Raw genomic sequence first — 24,184 nt, 5'->3', positions numbered from 1 at the left:
AATATGACTTGTGATTTGAAAAGTCAAATTAAGTACTGTATGACTGCTGATACTTGTTTCATATTCATTAATATTTCTAAAGTCATTTAGGTAATTTTAGTGTGTGTTTGCGTTTTTTTCAGAACATAATGTTTAAAACTAACTTTTTATTATTCCTTAGATAAGTGATCAAGGTGGAGGTGTACCTTTAAGGAAAATAGACAGATTGTTTAATTACATGTACTCAACAGCACCCAGACCTAGTTTGGAGCCCACGAGAGCTGTGCCTTTGGTAAGCAATTGTAATACATAATTAAATGTCCCTGAGCACTACTCTGTCAATTTCCTTTCAGTGCAATTTACTGGATCAGATTTTCCATTGAACTAATAGTTTATTGTTAGCAATTCTATGCAGGTAAAACACATCAGGAGAGAACGAGGCTTGTTATCACCACTTAGTCCTTGGAACAGAATATTGTTTTTCTTTGTCTTGACATTATATTCTTGGAAACAAGCATGTGTGCATAAGCACAATATTTTCACAGGTTAATGGATAGGATTTTTAGTGCTGTATTACCATGAAGGTGGATAACCTAAAGAGCTCCTCCTTGATGTATAAATTACTGGTAATCTGAGTTCATTGTAGGAAATGTATTGAAGAGTTGAGCCACGCTCTGAGCAACAGCCCTTGAGAAACCCCTCCTGGTAATGCACAATATATGGAACTTTGAAAATGATTCTTGTGTAAGTTATGGACTGTGAAAATGCATTTAAAAAAAATCTCTGATGTGCATGTGATATCATCACATTTGGTATATTCCTGTTCAGTTGGAGATCTCATGTGCTACTCTCGATTGAGATCAGATTTCAAACAAAAAAAACCCACAGCTTCTAAGTAGAGAATTATTTCAGTGCTGAATGTGTCTATTCTTTTAGTAGGCATGATTCTTTAAATTACTAGTAAAAAATTAACAAAACAGTTTACTAATAATTTAAATTGCACATTGGGTCATTCTGATAAAAATTGTATGGCTGCTGTTCCCTCTGTTACCTTTGTCTTTCAACAAGTAGGTTAATACTGATACTGTGTTTTTTATCTGTTCTTATTTTTGTTCTGTATTGTTTCTAATGTCTTTGGTCGGTTTTGCTTTTCATGCAGTCCTTTATCTTCAAGCATGTCAAGAAAAAAATATTATCTGGGAGGTTTCCTTTTCCTATTTCTCATCTAGCATGTTCTTGAGTGTTGATTTTTTTTCTGGTATTTCTGTGGTTGAAGTGCCTTCAGGCAGCTAACATAATGTGGTGCCAGAGGGTGTATGACTATGCATTATTCTGGTATATATAAAACAATTAACAGTGAATTGAAGGTTGAAACCAAATCAGAGTGGTTCAGAGGCAACAAATTTCTTTTTAGACTATAAGCAGAATCTTTGTGGTACTGTTTTAGACCACAGATTATAGCATTGTGGTATGTAAGTGTGTTGCTTTGTTTTCACCAGTGCTCGATGTCACCGTGGTAGGTATGAAGCCCAGTTTTGTATCTACATTGACTTGATATTAGTTCTTCAAGGTTCCTCATTCTACAACACATCTTGGTAAAAAGCTTCAAATGGTACTATGCCTTTCATAAAATAATTAAAAAAAAAAAATCTTCCTGATAAGTGAGGTGATAAGGAACAGGCCTTTTAATTCAAATATGAACTTCTTTCTTAAAATCAAGAGTGGTGGAATCTTTCTTGATTGATAATCTGCCTTTGTTCTGTCTCAGTTTTGATCAGCAATTTACTGTAGGAGCCTACAAAGATTTCTTGAAACTTGTCCTTACTATAAACTTGCACCTTGATTGCCAGTTGTATTCACTATTAAAATGTCTCTGCCTTTGTGACTCTGATTGTAAAATGTTCAGATTAAGATTTACACTATATTCATTTTTTTCTCTTCATCTTTAGCAATACATTCCTGTATTTATTTCCTAATCTTCTAGACAGCTTACTTTGATTCGATGGCATTTATACTTAGTTTTCTTCTGCTCTGCCCCATCCTCAGGCTTTTTTTTTCTTTTCAGTCTGTATGTCACTGTAGTCAGACCTGCAAAGTGTCCTCTCTTGTCAGCCTGGCAGCTTTTGCCCTGTGAATCTGACCAATACCTGCATGACTGAACATTGTGAATTGTTGAGCTTCTATGTGTGGGGTTCAGATAGGAAAAATAAAAATAAAGAACTACGAGTCTGTGGCATACCTTTCCACTAAGAGGAAAAAAAAAGGGCTTTCACAGTAAGGCTTGACATGTATTATGGTTCAGATCCAGTTATAAAAACAATTATTCCATACTTTGTATATCAGTCTAAAAATAATGTTTCAGCAGAAAGGTTTCACATGAATGAGTCGTCTTCAAAGTCTATGCAGAAGGAAGGCTTCTTTATTGCTTAGTGCCAAAGACCAAACCACTTAAGAATTACCATGCTCTAGAAGGTAGATCTGTGTTCACGTCTCATTCTTGACTTAGGTAATACTCATAAACTAAATGGCAGTGCAGTGTAAGTAGATGTATTTTTCTGCTCTAACTATCCCTCCCCTTGTTGTATGATTCCCCCATCTTGTTTATGAAACGTTTATGGACTTGGAGTGGAAGAGAGGGCTTGTTTTGTTGATTGGTGGAAGTTCTTTCTCGGTGTTATTGAAAATGTTTTCTTAATCTGCTGAGAAACCTTGTTACCATGGCAGCGTTCTGCTTCCAGCAGGTCTTGTGCTCATCTGTGCTGTTATATGCGCAGTGGAAACATTAGGAACACGTGGTAGTGGTAGATTTTCTTAGAGAATTTAATGATTCTCCCTTTGGCAGCATTTGTTTATGGTGGGAGAAGTGTGGCTTAAATCAGGTTCAATTAAACCTGCTGACCCTAGTGACACTATTAATTTCCCATTTGTATAGTACATGCGATAATATTTAGTGAGAAATTGACCCTAAAAAGCTTTCTCTTCTCAAGGTAGGTGTGTCATTATTGACTATATTCTGCCCTCTAGGTCCAGCACAGATCTATGTAGTAATCGATTCTTGATGACAGTCTCTTTTGCAAAATACATCAAAGCTTGCCTTAACCAGTTACTCATTTGGCATCTTTTGTCTTCATATTTCTTATAAATTACCTGTTTTGGACAATAACCTGAAGACAGCATAGAGGGAAGAAAACAGGGTTTTTTTGAAAGAGTTGACATAGCTATGTGGACCAGGACACAGTGTAAAAACATTTTCCTGGAAGGCACAGGAGACAAACCAGAAGTTGGACGTGGATTTTAAGGAGGTGTAATTCTCCAGAGGGGGAAGTATAATTATAATTTTCCAGGATTGCTTGGTACTGCCTTTTACCTGAGCAGGGCAGTACGTACCATCTACAATTTGCCTTTTGGTTACTTTGCTTTTTAGTTTTGGTAACATGTATTGTCCTGTGTCCAGAAAAGATACAAGTAAGCTTTTGGATCCTTTTTTATTTTAAGTGTCAGTAGGAAAAGATGTCTGTCTTTGCAGTTTCTGTTTCTCCATTTGCTCATCTTAACTGTTAGTCTTCATTCAGTGTGAGCAACTCTGTAACCAGTTAAAGGTCATGACACTTAGACTTTGTAAAAAGGCAAAGAGGACAAAAGTTACTGTAGAAATGGTAGCTGACCTCAGGAGAACTTGTGATGGATACTGTAATACAAAGCTCTTTAATATTCACCCTCCTTCCCCAAGGAATTTCTTACAAAGTGACACCACATAGTAGCTGTATTACACTGCTCAGAAGTCCTGCTTCTTAGCCTCCTTTCTTTGTCTTATTTTGGGGCTTTGTTTTTAAGATTCGGGGAATGATTTTCACTTATTGCTTTCACTTATTTTCACTTATCATCAATAAGTCTAGTATTACATCAATCAACTAAAATCTTTTACTCTCTCTGTGAATCCATGCTCTTCCCAGTATCTTTCAGGTTGCCTTTGTAGAAATAGCATAGTGGAATGAGTTCATCAGTTTTCTGAAACTTCAGGTGTGGAATTGTTCTTGTAACCCACCTTTTTGGAAATGCTCTGTTATTCTATTGCCTCGTATATCCTTACTTTCAAATGTTTGTATGTCTGGAATCCTTCTGTTGTTGCTTTGGATAGCCCTGAAAAAATCAGGGGGATTCAGGTGAATAATCAAACAGTGATTGTCAGCACATACCCAGTCATCTGAAAGAGATGGTCTGCAGACTGAAATCTTATTCCTTGGCTGCAGTGAGAGAGTCTTGTTTATTTTTATTATAACTTCTTCTGGCAAGAGTGGGTTGGAAGAGGTGCACACCCTTTGCTGAAAGGGTAAACCGTATCAAGGATTACTTGTCTTGTATTTCTTCGTATGTTGTTAATGAAGTTAACTTACTCTGCGGTAGTCTTCGGACCTCCACTGCATCTGTGGCATCTGTCAAAAATTTGGTATTACCAAAGAAAGAATGGAGTATTACATCAGTGGTAATCATAGCGAGGAAGCCATAGGCAGTCGGCAGCTTTGATTGGAGGCAGCATATTCCGCCTCTTTGAGAAGATAAAAAATAGACAAGATAGAGAAATAAACATAAACCCGACGAAGGTTTCTTTTCCCCTTTTCTGTACTTAAGCTTAAAAAAAAACTGTCTAGGAAGAAAGATTGCTCAAAGCAGTGAATCCCAGCTCACAGTGCAAGGCAAGGAATTAAAGGAAAGCTTGAAGAGCAATTTGAGGCAAATCTGGTATTTAGGTATCTTTTATAAACAACAGCAGCGATCTGTAACACTTTTTTTAACCTTTCCTCATGTTTTTTCTATTTGTTTTCTTGTTTTTCTAGGCTGGGTTTGGCTATGGCTTGCCAATTTCTCGTCTGTATGCTAGGTACTTCCAAGGTGACCTTAAACTCTACTCGATGGAAGGTGTTGGTTCAGATGCTGTAATTTATTTGAAGGTATGAATTTCACCCTCTTATAAGCTAGCAAGGCAGTGCAACTTGATAGCTTATAGCAGGCAGATGTTCTGCTTAATAACTGAACTTTATTTTCACTCTTTGTTTTCAAATTCTTAATCACAATTTTGTTTATATTTTATCCAAATTAATTACACAGAATTGTAAAAACAGAACTTTGTAAATGTTAACATTGACACTAATACTAATTGGCTTGCTTTAGATTTTTTTTTTCAGTCCTGTCTTGGATCTTTGCATTTTGTTAATCCACTATAAGTGCTGAATTTTCAAACAACTGTGTGATAAAAGATAATTTTTGGGTAATACTTTTTGATTCTATGAGTTTTGACTGCAGTAAAACTGAAACAAGAATTTTGATTAATTCCTGACTGGTACACTTTTTTTCTGTGCAGTCCTTGACCGCTGTGCAATAGATTGTTTTGAACCTGTTGTCCTTTTTCAGGAGTCAGGGGCTCTAAGCTAAAACTAACTGCTTGAATTTCATCAGGGAATTTGAAAGAATATATTGTAGTGTGTAGCTTGTGCACTGGTCATGGACTCAGTGTTACCTCTGTGCCTTGCTGCATGTAGTGAACAAGCTGTGGAATCCTGCACTAACTTTGGTTTCTGATGGATTTAATCTTCTGTGTGTATGCGTGGGGGAAAAAGGCATGGTGTTTCTCAGAAGAAAAAAAGGCATGCTAATGGACTGAGCTATTATTTCCAGATTTGTGTGCTGACTGAATCTGAACTTAGTGGGAAATTTGAATATTTAAAGTATTAACGACAAATCTCTCTAAAATGCTCCTGACCAAAACTTTTTCCTCTTGCTGTGTAGACACTACTCCCTGAAAAAAAAAAAAAAAGTTTTCAAGTTCTATTACTTTATTTTAACCTTTACTGTGATATAGTACTTCAGGAACAAATGGTCACAGCTAAAGTATTCTCAAGATAGTGTTGTGACATGTAACACTTGGATGATTAAGACACTTCTATAGTTGCCTCTTCCATATTGGAACAACTCCCCGGAGTATCATCTTGCTCTTGGTGTCTCTAAGTGATATCTTACTGTTGCTTTTGTTTTTCCATAGGCCCTTTCAAGTGAATCATTTGAAAGACTTCCTGTTTTTAATAAGTCAGCGTGGCGACACTACAAGACCACACCTGAAGCAGATGACTGGAGCAATCCTAGCAGTGAACCAAGGGATGCTTCTAAATACAAAGCTAATCGATAATTTGCTACCTTTTGTCTCTGCTGGAGATGACCTTTGCATTCAGTATAAAGTCTCTGCTTTGTTCCAAAACCCTTCAAACCACAATAGCTAATTACTTCCAAACAAAGACCTAATCAGGGCATTGAAAAATAGTAAGAACAAAGTGATGATTGGGACTTACAGGACGGCACTAAGCACGTTTGGTATGTGAACTCTACCTACTTCACAGAATACGCTTGGTTGCTTCAGTCATGCATTGACAAAAGGGATTGAACTGTGATTGCACCTAAGTACATACAGTTGTAACAAAAGATACTATTTTAAGTGCCAATTTTTATTCCAGTAAGGATTGGCAGATTGTGCAGAATCGCTTTTCCTGGTGAACAGTATCTTGGACAGCAATATGGTGTAAGAGAGAAATTTTAGTGTAGTTAAACATATGCTTTGAAAATCCACTCTTTGCTGCGTTTTATTTTGCTCAGTGTCACCTGTTACAGAAAATCCCTTTGAGCTCTCTAGATCTTATATCTAATGAGCTTATAAATACATAGTTCTAAAAAGGGTTGTACAGCTTTAAACTGATGCTTACCCCAAATTCCAAAAACCTTTTGTCAAGTGCATACAAGAATTATGTTGTAACACATTGGGACTTCCACGGTTTGGTATGCACCTTAATGATTCTCTTGACACAGAAACACAAATATATTTTTAAACATTTTTCCTTGTTTTAAGGAAAAATCATAAGTAGCTAGATCATCTCTCCATACAAAAAATCCTGTCAATGTGTGGGGGCAGGAGGTAATTAAATTTCATGTTTATTGCCTGTCATCTTGGGGGGTGGGGAGGGCTGAAGGGAGAGAAATCTTAAAGCCAGCCAGCCAGTCATATTTGCCTTAAGAGTGTTGGTTGCTTGGAACCTGATTAGTTTAAAACCTGTAAATAGTTTGCAAAGTTATTTATATATTCAATGTCTGACAACAGTCTGGTAATCTGAATTTGTAGTGTATATAAAGATGTTGTACACCAGCTTTTGGAAAGTGTCATTGGTCTAAATAAATGAAACTGGAAGTGTCATAGAAATGGGAAGGACAAAATATAGTTGGTACCTGATTTGAAGGAAAAAGAAAATTAAAGAGGACAAAACTAAGTGTTATCTCCTTAACTTTGTTGTAGAGGTTACTACTGAGTATTAGGAAGCTGTTCTTCACCAAGTCTCTGCCAAATACTGTTTCTGCTACTATGGCCTTTCAGAAGAATTTGTGAGGTTTTGAAGTTCTGGTGATGACATAGCCATGGGAGTAAAGGAGATGAGGTAGAAACAACTTTGCACCTTCACTTTCTCCTAGATGTTTTGATATTTTTTTTGAAAGACATTGCAGATTTTAGCATGGAAAATGAAACATGTTTACTGAAATTGTGGGGGAACTGTCTTTTTTCCTCTCAATATTTACTTTTGTAAAGAACCAGTCTGTTAGTTAAACAGGAAAATGCTGAGAAATTGCTAGATTTTAAGAAACAAAAACAAAAAACTTAGTTTAACATCATGATAGTACTTTGCACTTGCATAGCACACTTCATCAAAGGATTATAAGCAATAAATTACATGTAGACCCACTTCTTTCTGAAAACTCAGACTCCTGATCTCCCAAACCCGTGCTCTCAGCTGTCCCAGTCTGTTCAGGAATGTGTATGCACGTAGTTCTTGAGTTTGCAGGGCTCGAATCTCTGTAGGCTTCTCTCCACTGTGAGCTGAAGTCACGCTGGAGCGGCAGCTGGCTTTAGCACGGTCTCTCTCGTGCGTGTCTCCGCAGAGCGCTGCGACACCGTCGGGAGGCAGAAGCGGCAGGAGGGCTGCTGAGCGCTGCCCTTCGGAGCCCGGCGGGTGGGAAGAGGGGGCGTGCTGGGGGCTGCCCTGTCCCCAGCCTGACGTGCTGAACGCTCCCTGGGAAGTCTTCACAGGGCGCAGTGAGGGCGTAAGTGTGTGTGACCTCCAGAGCAATAATTTCCTACGGCTGTAGGCACGGCAGCAGGGGAAGCAGATGGATGTTCAAGAGGTGCGGCTTTGCTGCCGTGGCGGAATTGGTGCAAGTTGATGTGACTTCCAGCTGACATTCCGGTTTTACTAAAATTTAGTCAGTTAACTTCTGCCTTCGCCCCTAACTTCTTACTGTTTCTTGAATTCAAGTTGTGTTTTTTCTACTAAAAATAGAAATCTGTGATGAAACTAATATTTTCCCAGTTGCATGTGGTATTTTTTTCCTGGAACATTACCTAAAAATTACCTAAAACATTCTAAGGAATAAGACAGTTTGTATAAGAAGCTGAAGTTCAGCTTTTGTTAGAAATCATATTTTGTAGTAGCAAATCCTGACCTGGTGCTTCTTTTTGGCACCCTCCTTATGAATGAAGAGGAGAGGGAACAGATAAAAAGAGGATGCAAACGTATTGACTTTTTTTAATGAAGCGACTGTAAACAATGGAAGAAGCCAGCAAACAGAAGGTGAAGGTCTGTGGAGGATCTTATGTCGTTAGTCACTTCATTTTCTTCTCAAAACCAGTTGGTTGGCTTTCAGGACTAAAGCGTTGTAGTACTTGGGAACTGAAGTCCCCTGAAATGGCAACTGTTTCCAAGAACTAAGGTACAAACTGTTCAGAGCAGGAAAACAGAGCAGAAGGAATGCATTTTTTTTCCTTTTTCCAAAGCTTGTCCTTGGGCATTATGCTGAATGAGTGAGAAGCAGCATTGCTCCTCTCCAACCTTGACCAGGCGGCCTGTACTTTAATCAAGATCTTTCGTATGCAATAAATTATTTACTTGTCCTCCTGCCACATCTCTGCATAGGCGTATGTCTAAAAATTGTCTTTGGAAGCAACAGCAGCAGACCTTCAAGAGTTTTCCTATGGGTGTTCCTGAAAAATGAGGGTGGATAGGTTTTTAATACGGCTAGTTTGACTGCTGATCCTGTTCTTTTTCCACCTACTGCTACTTTTGGATTAGCATCAGTTATAACTATTTACTTTAATATTTGGGGGGCAGTTAATTCCAAACTTAATTTTCTGACGTTATAAAAGTTTCTTTTTTGTGGATTTCAGATGTGTGGCCTGCTGATGTTGTTGCAACCTGCTTGTCTTGGATTACAGGGCACAGTAAATAGGGAGGAAAAAAAGATGTTTTCAGTGAAAATGCTGTGTATCTTTTGTGTTTAGTGATTAACAGAAACAAATTTACAAACAACTTCTGTATGTTGCAGTCTAACAGAATAGCTTAGCTTTTTCTTCCAGTGCTTGTTTTTCTGGTGTATCTGTTGTGAATGTAATACAATAGCGCCCTGTCTAGTTTAATGTTAATAGATGTGAAGCCTCTCCAAACAGTATACACATCTCTGCTCCCTGCTTTTCTAGGCTTTGTTTTGAGGTGTCAGCACTTGATGAGTGAATGATGGTGAGATGGTCACAGGTGCACAGTCTTTGTCTCCGAACTCACTGTGATGGTCTGGAGTCATACTGCAAGAGCCTTCGTCCTGCTGCAGTTTGTGCCACCTCTTGGGCATGTTCAGAACAGGTCCCTTGAGACATGCACAAAGATATGGATGTTAATTCCAATGTTCTTGGACAACTCAAGCTACTTTTTGGCTGTGTAAACTACACTTGTTGCTCCAACTGGATAATGTAATTTTCTTTCTCCTCGGTGGCATGTAGAATTTGTTTGCTTTGTTGAAACAGCCGTTCACTTTGTCCAAAAAGTAAATGGAGTGACTATTTTTCACTGTAGTGCAATCTTCTTTTCACCTCAAGGCAGGCTAAGTATTTAGGGTGAAACCATGACCTCATTGATATGGAAAACATTTCTCCCCCTTCACCTTTAACAAGCACTTCTAGAGCCTTATATGTTGGGTGCTGCAAAGTGATCTTGATTGATATAAACCATTCTGTAGAAAATGAACTAAATGTTTATTGTTAGTATTTATCTCGACGATAACCATGTCCAGTTGTGAGGTGTTTGGTTAGTACTCATGTTTCCTTGGTTCCCCTACAGATGCTGTGGTTGCTGCTAGCTCTTCATCTCCTCTTCCTCACATACTCACTCACTTAAAAATTATACCAGATAAATGTGTTTTTGAGAACTTAAGATAGCGTGATGGCAGATGACAGAATGATGTATTCCTGAGCTCAAAGGTGAGTTTGATTGCAAGTGAGGAACGCAGTCACAAATTGTGTAGCGACTTCAGGGCTGAACCTTGCAAAAACTTGCACAAGTAACAGCTTATGAGAGTCATCCCGCTTAAGTGAATCTGTTCTCAGGATCAAGATTTAAGCTGTTGACATTCATTTGAAACAAAGTTTTTTTTTGTAACTGAAGTTTCTTTCTAATTAAGAGCTAATAAGAAAGTTTAAAGTTCATATACTTTAAATGCCGTATTAAGTTGCCTTAAAAGATCTCAGAAGTTGGCATAGGGAACTTTTTTCTTAAATTCAGAGGGGTTTTTGTAGGATTGGTATGTCTGTGGCACTTCTGATGTCGTCAAGCTATTGTTAAATTCATTATTGAAATTGTTCCTTTGAACTGAATGCTGCTGAGAGGTGCCAGATGGACAGTCCTTTGAAATTCGTACCTGTGTCTATGGACCACACTAGACAACAGGCAGTGGCAGGGCAAGTGTCCCAGTGGTGCTGCCAGTACTCTCGGCTCTTCAGCAAGACCTGCCCTTACCTGGGAGACCTGCTGGCAGTTTCACGCTTGCCTTCTCTGCCGAGCTGTTAACAGCGTGCTGAAATTTGTGCCACTTGTACTGGGGTTTACGATGCGAGCTTCTGAAGGTGGGAATGGAGTGGATTTGTTCCCAGCGTTGGTTGTGGGACAGAGTTATTGTGGTGCCAGCTCAGGTCGCTGGTGGGCTGGCCCGTGCTGTCCTGTCCAAGAGGCGTCGCGTTGCTTTCTTCTGTCGTGGCATCCTTGGAACCAACCCAGCCTGTAACGGAGGAGCGGGAAGCCGTATTTCCATGAGGTTACCTGGTGGTGTTTTAAGCTCAACTTTGAGTCTTCTGTACTTTGTGTTGGAATTGTTTCTAGCCTGATGCCCATGTATATAACTTGTGTATACTCTTATTTCCCTTTTTTTCTTGTCATTGCTGACAAATAAAAGTATGCAAAAAACTACACGATGACACTTTGAAGGGACTGATTCAGTTTTGCACACGCTATATGGAGCTTAGCCTGTGATTTGGCAGCTCGGGGAAACCTCAGACATGCCTTCAGGTGGATGTTCAGTTTGGGGCTCAGAGTGATTTTAGGTAAAAGTATCTTTCTTGTCTGTTTTGTCACAAAGCAGTTTGAAATTTTTGTAGGTCTTACAGAAACATGATTCGAATGTTTCCAAGTTCATCTCTACCCCTTTTCATCCAAATTTGTGATCTCAAGCGTGATTCATTTTTGGTTTAGTTGGTTCTAGAATTATATATAAATGCAATTGTTTCTGTATTGTATTACTCTGAATTTTCTGGTGTATTTAATTTGATTTCTTTCGTATCAGTATCTTAAACTACCTGGAAATCTGAAACTTTGTCTTCTGAGTTTTATTCCTATCAAGTACGAGTCTGGACTTTATGAACACATTTTCACAGGAAACTCTTATCTTCTTTCTAAAGCTTTGCCATTTCAGTGAACTTTCAATGATTTTTGTGGCATAAAACTTTGTTTTTAGAAAGATAAAATCACATGCTAATGTAGCTGGACATCACTATTCTTGTTTTTGGTGTTGTGCTAAGAACACGACACCAAAGTATTTACGAAGATGGCAGTTCTGTAGTCAACAAAATGGGACTACACTTTGAGTAGAAATTTGTAATGTAAGAATTTTCTCTTTATTGATTGTAAATCTGAAGCCGTATCTTTCTATGGAGTAATGGAAATGCAAAAGCATATACGGGAGACCTTGTTTTTGAAAAACTGGTCCCTGCAGAAATTACTCTGCTTCCATCATTTTTGCAAACTGTTGTTTTACTTCTTTTTCCGTGTAGGCAGGTGTCCTGGCTTCTACAGCTTAGCAGCCTGGGGGACATGTGGTGGGGAGAAGGCGATGGGGTGTGGGTGGGGATATGTACCCTAAAGTATCTTGGGATGAAACATAAAATCATATTTTCTCTTGTTTTGTAATCTGAGCTCAGAAAATTGAGTTAACCAAGTGACTCTCCTGTTTTTACTCTCCCTCCTTAGCTAGAATCCATTGCTCCTTTCTCAGAACAACGAGGTAAGAAAAGTTCAGGCTTCTTTTTGAGAAACTGCTGTTTTAATAACTGCCTAAAGTAGAAGGACTGTAGCACGAACCCCAGATTCTCCTTTTCTCACTGTCATGAAGGAATCCAAAAGTGGTTGTAGTTCAAGAATATGAAATTGCAGTCATTTATAAATTGAACTTACGTGGTGACTGAGAATATGACCATTTGAAAACATGAAATGTTTAAAAAGATTAGTTTAATTCATGTTCTCCACTTTTATTTTGGGGGAGCACAGGTTAATAAGCAGAAAAGTTGTTAGAAAAGTTGTTAGCACTGGTAAAGCGTGGGAGCTGACTTAAGGAGTTTGGTACCATCTGCACATCAAGTAACTTTTGAACTTCACTAAAAATTCAGCTAGACTGTTGTGGCTTTGTTAACTGTGTTGTTATATAAGGGCGTGGGAATTTTTTTCCTTTGGATTTATAGCCCTTACTGTTGATCAAGACTTGATTGTTTAATAATTCGGTAATTTATATGTTTAATGTGTCAATGACAGTAAGAGAAGGGAGTACTTGAACCCTTGAGTTGTTGTCGTTACTGTCTTAGCAGCACGACCTCTCAGCACTTCAGGTGGCCGCTTTGCACAAGTCTGGGATTTAGTGGCACTAAATCCTGCATGATGCTGAAGGCAGTGATTGAGCTACCTGTTTTGGCAGTGCTGATGCTTTCTCTGAAGTGAAGAGATTTGAAGCCTGCTGTTTTAGCCATTGTATTTCTGTGGAGTATCACATTTCCTTTAACGATTATTATGGGTTGCCTCTTTAACTCATCCTTGCTGCTTGAGGTTTTTGGTTTCCTGACATTTAGGCAATAGAAGCTTCTGTAGAAGTTTAGAACAAAAAGTGAGTTGTTGTGGGTTTCCTAAACTCTAGTATCTGATTGCTCTGTGTACAGCAGCAGCTTGTCACCACTCATTTTCTTTGAAGCATATGAGCACTTTTTTTTTTCCCCTGCTGTATAAATCTCCCTAAAACTAAAATTTATTGGATGATTCTTGATATTTGAAATATGTTACAAAATAATACCTCCAGGCTTCTACCTGGAAACTTCTTCAGCTTTCCATACATTTTTATAAGTGCTTGTAACTTTTTGTAACTAACCAAGCAATTCCAGGGCAGGGAAATACCTGGAGACCCATATTTCTTAACTCACTAACTTTTTCCTTAAGTCATGAAGCTCAAGTTAGTAATAATTTTGCTATATCTGAGATAAGTTCATCTGAAAGAAAATTTTGAAACTTTAGAAGAAATGTGTTGTACTTCCTCACTGCTTACCATTTGACATAATAGGACATTCACAGGAGCTAAGTGGTTGATTTGCTTCTCTGTCCAGAAGCAAAAGGCAAGTCACCATGCATGCAGCTATAGGAGACTTGATTTGAAGGTTGTAATGAGTGTCCTTCTTAATCTATCACTTGATTATTTTTTTGAAATTAATACAAAGATGCATGTAAATATATAAAAAAAAAAAAAAATCAGAAGTTTCTGTTCTGCCAGTTTTCAAGGTCACGCAATGGTCTGTGTTCTGGTATTATTTCAAAGAAAAACTTCATTAAATTTTTCTTGTGGTTATCAAAATCGATGCCAGATTGCATTGCGGAATGTAAATCATTGAAATGTAGGAGCCAGCCTAGCATACCTGAGGTTGTCATCTGGTGTGTGCGTCTCTCTTGCTGTGCTTCCTGTAAGCAGCTTCCTTACCCGTTTTTCTTTGCTCTTTATCCTTACGATAATAAATATCTTAATTGGCGTAAGAATACGTGATATAGTACTTGGGGCTGTGGAGGACCAGCACTTACGGCATGGTTACTTTGCATTCCATTAAAGGAACCTGGATTTTTGTGTGTGGGTGTGAGGTGGTCGGTCATGGCTGTGTGGTGGTCTCTGTTTCTAGATGCTGGTGAACTAAAGTTTAAGCTTTACCAGCAAGGAAACAATGGTGTCTTTTCTTCTTTATTTTTAGAAAAGCAAGCTGGTTCATTGTCAGTATGATGCAGTAATGCTTGAAAACTGCCTGCTGTGTTATGCGCTAAGTACAGTAGCCAGGTGCTATGCATTATAAAACTTACCAATTTCACAATTTTTTCACAAATATATTACCAGCCATTTATGAAGCGTGAGGAAGTTGGAGTTGTGGTTTGTTTTGAAATATTTCAATACCTTTTGTCTTGCCGTTACTCTGTACACTTTATGGTGAGGAATACCAACTTGCTAAACGTTGGGTTTTACTGGAAGAGAACTGAAGTTTCTGGGTTTTTAATGACGTGAAAGATCTGATTTCATTCAGTTGGTGTGCGAAGTCAGCTTTGGCATGGCAGTGCTACCACCCTTTGCATAATGGCTAACTGCATTTTATTGAACTTCTGACTTGCCTTGTGCTCCTCTGTTTAGTTTCTGTCTGTAACTAATGATGAATTAACTTGAATTCCCAGAAACAGGAAGGCAAAAAGCGTTAGAATAGAGCTGTTTGACCTGATACCATTGTTTTTTCTCATATCTCTTTAAAAGATACAGAACATGAGCTTGCTGATCTTTTCTGGTGGTTCTCTGTGTTCTCAGTGTGTTTGATACACCTGTGTGCTGGGGAATTCATTGAAGAAAAGGTACTCTTGAAAAAAAACACAAAAACAAACACAAAACACCACCAAAAAAAAAAATTTTGCTGTGCTGCTTGGCTTAATGTTTCACTTGGAGCCAGCAAATTTAGAGAGGAAATCTTATTAATTCTTATACTGTATGTATCGAAGCTTTCTACTTGCATGTGAAATCATGAATATTTAAAATGTCCTTGTTCTTTTCTGAAATAGTGCACACGTTCAGGAGGGACCTTTTAGATAACCAAAACAGGAGAGGGACAAATTTGTCTGTAAGGGATAGTTCCATATTTAATTTTGGCATTTGGCTCTTAATCATGTATTACAGCGGTACAACTTACGGCACTGTTAAAAGTGAAACTTTAGCTTTTAAACTGATGATACCAAATGTTCTGTTTGGACAAAAAGTGAAGTAACTGAGTAACTGGGCTCCTACTGGTTTTATGCAGTATTTTTAAATGAAAAATCTAGAGGCTCGGATGGCATATAATGAAGTACCTGTTGGCTTTGAAAGCTAGTCACTTCTCAGCTGTAAAGAGTAGGTTATAATTAATCTACTTTTCTGAAGTGGATGATGGCTTTGCAGCTCAGTTACTTTATTATACTGAAAATCAGGGTGGGTTTGTAGGGAAACGTGGCTGGAGAATGATAGGGAAGGGTTAGAGAACGATAGGATAGACTTAAAAGCTCCAGAATGTGCTGAAAAGGCCATAATGCCTCTGAGCATCCTCATGGCCCTCCCCTGGACTCGTTCTAATACTTCTGTGTCCTCCTTGTGCTGGGGGCCCCAGAGGAGCTCTCTTTGAGAGGAGGTCAGAGGTCGGCTGCACCAGGCGCGACTGCAGCGTACCGGGGTCCCGCTAGGTCGATGGGACTCCTCCCGTCAGGGCAGCACCAGTTCCACGGGGAGCTAAGCGGGCGAGGAGAGCTCATGCCGGGCGATGCTGGGAATGTTGCAGGCCCAGCCACGGGAAGTGGATGGCTGCCCTCGCTCCAAGCCACCTCCTTAGGAAGACAGGATTACACTGTGAAAAATCATCTGGTTTGCTTGTAGCTTTATTTGAAATGCCTGTGTTTTGTTAGTTTGTCTAACTTCCACCTGTCGGTACTGTTTTGTGCTATTCTAAATATTGTCGTCTTTTGGAGAACTCAGTCCCTGCAGTATTTGGAAATAATTTTTCATGTACACACACATTGTAATGTTTTTTTAAATGCTTGCTTTATCTTGCTTGAGCATTGTGAGTTAAATCATCTGTGTCAGTGAGCTTACACAATATTTTATTTCATACCTAGATGATGTCAGGGTATAGAACTAAGCAAATACTCAGGTGTTACACAAGAGCTGGCACAAGAGCTCTTTGGCTTGCACTGCAGAAAATCCTTTCTGCTCTGCTGACCAACTTTGACTTTTCTTATTCCGTATTTAAAAATGGCTCAGCTGGGAAATGCTGAAACCTCATCTGCTGGTTGAGCTTCTCCCTGCCTGAGGCAGGACTGTCTAAAACAAAACAACAAAAGGGAAAAAAATGCGCACAAAACTGCAAACCAACCGAACAGAAAACAACCAAATGACTTTTCTGCAGCTGCTGCAGTAAGAACTTATTTCCTACAGGAAGGACAAAAGGGACGGAAAGAAGCAGGAGCATTCAGCCATCAGGCTGACTCAGCTGGACTCGAGTCCCAGGAGCTGCCCCGGGGCTGCTGTTTGCTCTCGCACTTCTGCGTAGACCTGGCGCGCACGGAGCACCACAGCAGGGGCACAGAAACGGGAAGGTTGCAGAAGCCCTGCCGCTGCCTCCTACCATTTGGGAGCAGAAATTCACACAGCGAGGCCCTGATTCCTCTGCGCTGGGGCAGGGGGGCAGTGGGGATCCCCTCGGCGCAGGGAGCGGTGTGAGAGGCTGCTCGGGTGGCACTGGCGAGGGCGTGAAGCCCTGGGCTGCGAGGACGGAGGTAACGAGAGGTAACTGTGCCGTCGGTGGGTCAGGCCGGGGGCTGTCTGCGCGTCTGAACATGCTGTGAAATGAAGGTGAGAGGCGGCGTGTATCTGTTGTATGCTGTTTTATTTTTCATGTGGAGCTTGGCTGATAAATAGGACTGAATTAAAGCAACACTCATGAAAAATAAAACCCAACCATGACTCAGAAGTGCAAAATTGCCCTCCACGTGTCCAAAGCCAATGAGGTTCTGGTTTGCTGGAGAAAGCGTGTGGATATCGGTGCCTGTACCAGCGGGGTAAAAGGCTTCAGCTTTGATGTCCTAAACGTGAGGAGGACGCCTGGTACAGTATATGGCTTTGTCACGGGGTAGCCACCTGTGACTGAGAAACAGCTCCCGCTACAAAGAGGTCACGCCGCTGAGTTTTTCTCCAGGTCCTATTTACAAGTCACGGATGCTGTCTTCCGCTCAAACTGCTGAACAGGGGCTGCTGGACAGAAAGCGTTATGGAATTCAGACAAACAGTGGAACTGGAGAACAAGAAGAACCTGCCCCCCTCCATTGCACTTGGACATGGCTCGTTGTGTAAACAGCACCAGTAGAGAGCAGACAGTTCCATGGTGGAGGAGCGGGTTGCGATGGGAAGACTTAGACTTGCAAAGGATCAGAGAACGACGAGTGCATCCCAGGTGCGAAATTACAGTAACAGGTTGCCTAAGGCTGAGGAAGGTCTTAATTGCATCGCCCCATCAGGCGCACAGCTGGCAGCAGCTGGACGAGCCGCGGCTCTCCTTGCGCTGCCCCGTGGAAGCAGCAGTCACCCTGTTCCCTGATGGCCTCTGTGCGGCTCTGCGAAGGACCCCGCTGGGCTCCAGAAGACAAAGAGTGCCGTGAGATACTGGTTGGTCTTGCGGTAGTCAGAGCTGTGTCTGGCAAAGTGTTCCCGAAGGCAAATCGGTTACCCCTTCATCCCTTATCCCGTAGGTGAAAGCTGTGGGGAGGGAACTAAACACAGGGCTAATTCGGTGCTTGATGCAAGGGGCTGCGATTTCTGTCTGGAGAGTTTGGGAGGGAGGGAAAGCAGTTACCCGGCACGTCCCTCGGGAAGGAGGGCTGCTGCAGGGCGCGCTCGGGCTCTTCCTTCAGGGCTCCATACGGGCAAGGCTTTGCCCTGGCGCAGAATCCCATTGCTGCTTCACAGCTCGACCCGAGCACCGCGGGCTGGGCGCTTCCTGCAGCTTCCTCAGGGATGGGGCTGCCTCCATGCTCAGAAACCCCGCGGGCCTGCAGCCCCCTCACCGGTGCCAGCTGAGGGACTGAGTGGAGCCAGGCTGGCAGGCTTCTCGCTGCCGAGCTGGAAGGAGATCAGCTGGAGCATCAGGGGCAGGGGAAAGCTGCATCAGTGCTACTGTTGCTGTGGTTCTGCCTGGGGACAGACGGGTGTCACAGCAGGAGGGAAAAAATCCCCATGCCTAATCCCGTTTAAAGGGTTTCCATTGTGTTTTCCAGCCTCTTCTCCGGGTTGGGATAGAGGAATGGCCTCGGGACCCCGTGCAGGGGCAGCGTGTCTATGAACACATCTTGTTCAGGGTTTTACGAGAAATTTAAATCTAATTGGATTAGTAGCATGTGAGGACAGTAGCACTGCTGGGGTCGTCGCTCGGCAATGCCTGTCTGGGAGCAGCAGGGTTCCTGGGAGAGAGGTTTGTTCTTAGGCTGTGGGATCCCACGTGCATTTCTGGAATTCACCAGTGAAAACCATCACGGCCTTCAAACCAGCTATTTCCCACAGCAAAACATTCCAGTTAGGACAGTCTTCATTTACTTACTTGTCTCCAAAGTGCAAAAACGGGGAGCAGAACAGAAGTTGTCAGGCAGCTGTTCAGGCACTAGGAACATGGGGAACACTCTGAGAAAGCAAAGGGGGTCGGTACAGCCTGAATCTCTATGTATGCCCTGGACAGAGGCTTGGTCAACAAGCAACATTGCGCAGCCTGAATGCATCGAACGACCTTCCGTAAACCCAACTGGGCAGCTCTCCGCTTTGCTGGCACGGTTTGGGCTCTGGGCAGACTTCCTTCAAACAGAAAGAGGTGTGAAATTTCCTTCCCCCTTTCGGAACACGTTTGCTGCAGCAACGCCCTTCCTTCCCGTGCTGGAAGAGCTCAGGGTTAGCAGGGTCTGATGCAGCGGCCGTGGCTTTGCCTGTGCTGCCTATGGGCTCGGTGCGGGTCCCGCCGGCCCGGCCAGCCCGCGGGGCAGAAAGCGGCAGCGCTGGGGAGGACAGGACGTGCACGGAGGCGGGTGCTTTGCTGCCAGTCCCCGGTACGGTGCCGGGCAAGCGCTGCTGGTGGGGCCTCCAGGCACCGCGAGGGAGCGGGGGTGGGATCAGCTCTTCCTGAGATCTCCCTTGCTGTGCTCCAGTCTGTTTTCGACATCTCCCAGGGCACGTTCCCTGCTGTCAGAGGGACCCCAGATGGTCCTCGCGCTTCTCCCCATCCAGCGGTTGAGTTCATAGCTTGTTCTTCTGTCTCATGGTTAAAAAAATATATCTTTATTTTACTTCTCGTCCTCGTCTCCCTCGCTCATGCTGCTGAGGGAGGCGGAGGCAGCTTTTGGAGAAGAGGGAGGGGAGGCTTTATTGAAGACCCAGGGTGGGGACGGCGAACGGGACGGAGAGCGGCCTCGCGTAGGGCTGCTGGTTGGGCTCTGCCTCGGAGAGAAAGCCTGGAGCATTCGGCCACTTCGCTCCTGGAACATCTGCTTCTGTGAAAACAAAGGGGAGAGGTGCTCCGTGAGTAAGGCACAAAGAGGGGAAGGTGTCTGGGCAAGCAGGGGCTGCTCCGCGTGGCTCCTCTTGCCTGAGGAGGGCAGAGAAACCAGCTTCTGCTCTGAAGCACAGCCAGCCCATCCCAGATGTGCTTTGCCTCTTACACTGTGCTCGTATTAAGTTGTTTTTACTTGACGAGGTTTTTTGTCCTAGTGAGGACACCCCTAGTATGAGAAAACTCCAGGTGTTGTCCTGAGCCAACCACGGGGACCTCCCTCTGGCTGACTTTAGAAGTGTTGGTGACTCTGTCTCAAACAGCTGGTTCTCTGCCTGAGCTCCAGGTGCCCCTCGTTCCCAGGACCTCTTCCTCCTGGTGTGCTGGGACAGGGCACCTGCCTCCTGCTGAGCTTCCTGGCCAGCAGAGACCTCTCCTCCTCTTCCCCTTCCCCATGGAGGCAGCCCCGTGCCCGCCAAATACTGGCAGCCGCTTCCCCAGGTACCTGGAGCATGCATCACCAAACCCTTCAGGTAGGGGGCAAGGGAGGGAAGGCCAGAATTCAGACATCTATTAAAAAGAGAAATGCGTGCAGGCCGTATGTTCTGCTTTGGGCTTTATTGTCGTCTGCTCTGTAAAGCCAAGTGGGGACCTGCTGGAGCTGGCGGGGTGCAGCGGCCCCACTTTTCAGCCAGGTGAGAGGCTGCAGTAAGGCAAATGCTGCTGCTTGTTAGCGCCAGCGTGGCCTTGCAGTCAGGCTCCAGGGGCGGGTTGCAGGAGGTCTGGCTCGTGCTGCACGGCTGCTGCAGGCTTCATGTTGAAAATGCAAAATCCGAGTGACTTGCTGCTGCTCTTGGAAAGGGGGAGCAAGAACTCTCAGCCTCGCCTGGAGCACTGGAAGTCGGCTCGTAGGTGATGCTCAGCTGGAATGGAAGAGCCATCCCCAGCAAAGTTAAGTTACCTGAGAGCAAAACCCTTCCACAGAATGTGTGCCGGGCATGCTGCTTGGGCAGCCGAGGTCCCCAGGCTTTCTCAGCTTGCATTTATGTTTTGTTCCTCCTCCCCTTCCACACCTGCAGCGGTTGTGCCCTGTGCTGTTCTTCCTCCAGCCAGGGAGCACAGGGCTCTCTCGCTCTTCCTTCCCACCCCTTTGCCACTCAGTATTTCCTGCCAGAGGAGCAGCAAACGCGAGGTTTTTCCATCAGGTTTCTGCCCTGGGCTGATCCAGGGCATTAAAGATCAAGCACAAATAACAAACCTGAGTGTTCCTCTGTGAGCTTCCTCACCCAGTTTATGTTCTTACCCTGTGGGCCTTTAGCTCTGTTACAGAGCCTGGATTTCACTGTAGTGCAGGTGACAGAACAGCTCCTGCCTTCAGGCAAGCTCAGCAAAGCTCTCATGCATGAAGACCCCTGGGATATAACCTCCCCCTGCGCCTCCCCTAGGTCCAGACTAGGCAATACTTCCTCAGACCTCCACAGCTAGCAGGTGGCTGCTGCTCCTGACACATGCTGTCAGCCTGCCACAGAAGGGAGGCATTTAGAGGGGGGAAGATTGGTGCTGCTGAAAGCTGTGAGGATGTCATCAGTGCTGGCAGAGCCCTCCAGCCTGCTGAAACTGAGTGGTGGGAGTGCAAAATTTCTGTTTAAGTCAAAGAAGTTGAGTTTCTGTTCATAGAATCATTTGATTTCTGCCAGCCTGCTGTAACCCCCTTTGCTATAAACTTTGAGCCCAACCCATCAGCCACGTGTTCGCCCGCTGTGTTGGCTTGATTCAGTCAGTTTCATCTTCTCTCTGAAAATAACCCTCACCAAAAGCATGGTCTTTGACATGAAATATTTTTTTTATCCTGGCCAAGCAAAACGTTTTGTCTCCCTCCTGCCCCTGACACCTCCCAGCCATTTCAGAAAGCTCAGTAACATTGCGATGATTCCTGGTATTGCGGTACCTGTGTTGGAGATGGGAGCAGCCCAGCCTGACCGGTCGCTGCTCCTGTCTCTGCTCTGCCTAGCCCGCTCGGCAGCAGGTGCTTGGCTGTGCCCTGGGCTGTAAGGGAGAACCCCACCTTCCTGCTAACTCCCTCAACCGAGCCACAGGACGCCTCCTCCGTGGTCCTTTCCTCCCCGCAGTTCGGTGCCTGAACAGACCGATGCGCTCACACCTTCAGCTGGGCGAGTGCCCAGCCTGCCCATCAGTGCCTGAGGCACCAGCCTTGCTGGCTAAACCACTGGCAGCTGCCAGAGGTGGTGGTAGCATCGTTCATTTGGCTCCAGACTGACCCTCCTCACCCCCAGCAGGGTAACTCACACCTCTAGGTCTTCACAAGCCAAGCGCTCCTAGTGCGGGGGTGCTCTGGGCACTGGTGCTGAATAAATATACCCAGTTAGGGACCCACCATACATACCGGAGGGTTAGACAGGGCTGGGGCTCTGGACCTTTCCAAGACACCACACAAGCATTTCAAAGCCTTGGTTCAAGCAAGTTCAGATACAGCCAGTTTAGATAATACTTTGCTTTTGGCAAACTATTGCTGGACAAATATATTTTTCCCGCTACCGAATTTTGTGGCTTGTTGTAGCATTCATGCTGCTTAGTGTGGGATCTGTGTTGACACCTACGTCCTACATGAGGCTGGGCAAAGGAAATTATATTGCCTACACATTGACGCTCCTCTGCTTCACCAAACAGGCACCAAGGGGGCACTATGAAGGACTGCTGCTTTCGAGACGCTGATTCTTCTGCAGGCTTTGAAGGTCCAGGCCATGTGCACGTGGCATGGTCTGAAGACCAGCCCTGGGTTCCAGCTGCAACCCATGAGATTCACCATGGGTAGCCGTGTCCTGACATGGCAGTGCCCGACTCCCTCTGTGCACTTAACAGAGGGAAGCCAGCCCTTGAAGGGCTGATTCATCGCGCTCTGAGGGGAAGACTGGTGCAGAAATCCTGTCCTGTAAGCTTTGCTTTCTCTCCACTAATCTGAAACGCAGCTGTCTGCTCGTAAATGTCTGAAATGGGGTGAAATTAGTCCCACTGGTTTCTGCTTCCACGGAGCTCCGTGTCGACCATGAGGGACCAGGCTGTGCTGTGCTGCTCTCAAGCCAGAACAGAAGTTTCATGCCACGTTAATTGCTGTTGTTTCTGACACCTCTGTGACTCTCCCAGAAAAACACATACAGAGACTTGTACAGGTGGGCTAAATTACAAACGAATTGCATACATCTTTGCTGTTCGGAAACTGACATTCTGACCTTTTCCAGAAGCTGCTGGATTTTTGTGGGTTACGTGGCCCTCACTTTTAGAAAATTGATGCCAGCATAAAGCACATTTTAATGACTATTTGTGAAATAATAATAGCATATTAATGGAATGCAAATTGCTGAACTAGGAAGCTAGCATGCCCATAACGATTCCTCTATTTTTAATGTCAACATTAAAAGCAACATCTAACTAACTGTGATACGGCAAATTAATGTTAATAACAGTTTTGACACTAATAGCAAGTTATCATTATTTTAAAAGTCTTTCCTGCTGCAAGGCTCAAACTGATTTAAAAAAGCCACAACACCTTTCAGCTCACTGTCACTGATGCTTTTCCTGCAAGAGTACAAGGAGATTTCACTCCTCTCGACGCTTCCAGGCTTTTTCTTAGCAAAGGTCTCTGATTGCATCAGATTTCCTACTTTGTGGTCCGGACACTAACTCAGTAAACACCCCAACATCCCCTCAGAAGACCTTCACAGAGCAGCTTTTCTCTAATAAATTGAATTCCATAAAATATTTATCACTAAAGGGTTTTAAAATGTCCTCAGTGTGTGTTTTTGAATGGGTAGAGCAAGGTAATAGGACAAAGGCTTTGAAATTCTTCTCTTCTCTCTGCACAACCAAACTCATCTCACCTCCTGTGGACCTCACAGGACCTATTAGCATTCTGTTTGTTCAGCACCTACCGTGCTGAACATAGGACCGTCTCCGCATTGGGAATGCTGACTTGCAATCAACACACTCTTCACCTGGATGTGGTCAATGCAGGTAAACCTGGGCTAGTCATCAAAAGAGTTTACAGTTTTCACTTTCCAAAGGAAAATGATACCACTAGTGAACAATTTGCTAAAAGGACAAGGGTTTGTTTATAAGCAGAAGCTCTGCTGAGATCCTTCCAACATAGCGTGCTATTCATGATACTGTATTGTTTGAGTATGGACTGATAAAAGTAAGGTGAGAGAACATTATGTGTGTGTTGGCTTTTTAAAACTACTCCAGTAGTATCTGGTTCACGCTAGTCCTAATCTGGTTTTTTTCTGGCTTGCTGCCGCTATTGACATTTTGTCTCAAACTGTAATCCATAAGCAGTTAAAGCTGCGCACAATTCTCTTGCAAAGGGTTTGCTTTCAAGTGAGGAGGGAGCTGCCAGTCTGCACACCACGGTGTGAAAAAGTACCTCTGAAGCATCCTGCTCTTCTGCTCAGCGTTTGT

At 43.2% G+C, this 24,184-nt stretch overlaps 2 protein-coding genes across 7 annotated transcripts in view; one reads left to right on the top strand and one right to left on the bottom strand.

The window, feature by feature from the left end:
- PDK3 (pyruvate dehydrogenase kinase 3) overlaps positions 1-7,286 on the top strand; it is a 54,960-nt gene extending 47,674 nt beyond the window's left edge. For both annotated transcript variants that reach the window (XM_040531558.1, XM_040531568.1), the window contains exons 9-11: positions 161-271; positions 4,815-4,928; positions 6,017-7,286. In XM_040531558.1, coding sequence (XP_040387492.1) covers positions 161-271; positions 4,815-4,928; positions 6,017-6,160 — 369 coding nt within the window. In that variant the 3' untranslated portion in view covers positions 6,161-7,286. The remainder of the gene's footprint in view (positions 1-160; positions 272-4,814; positions 4,929-6,016) is intronic.
- Positions 7,287-17,054: 9,768 nt separating this feature from the next.
- PCYT1B (phosphate cytidylyltransferase 1B, choline) overlaps positions 17,055-24,184 on the bottom strand; it is a 47,086-nt gene continuing 39,956 nt past the window's right edge. For all 5 annotated transcript variants that reach the window (XM_040531509.1, XM_040531520.1, XM_040531499.1 and 2 more), the window contains one exon: positions 17,055-19,712. In XM_040531509.1, the coding sequence (XP_040387443.1) occupies positions 19,506-19,712 (207 nt within the window). In that variant the 3' untranslated portion in view covers positions 17,055-19,505. The remainder of the gene's footprint in view (positions 19,713-24,184) is intronic.

Source organism: Cygnus olor, chromosome 1 (assembly GCF_009769625.2).
Source record: "Cygnus olor isolate bCygOlo1 chromosome 1, bCygOlo1.pri.v2, whole genome shotgun sequence".
Classification (NCBI taxonomy): Eukaryota; Metazoa; Chordata; class Aves; order Anseriformes; family Anatidae; genus Cygnus; species Cygnus olor.
The sequence above is the reverse complement of the archived record's forward strand: the minus strand, read 5'-3'. Positions and strand labels throughout refer to the sequence as shown.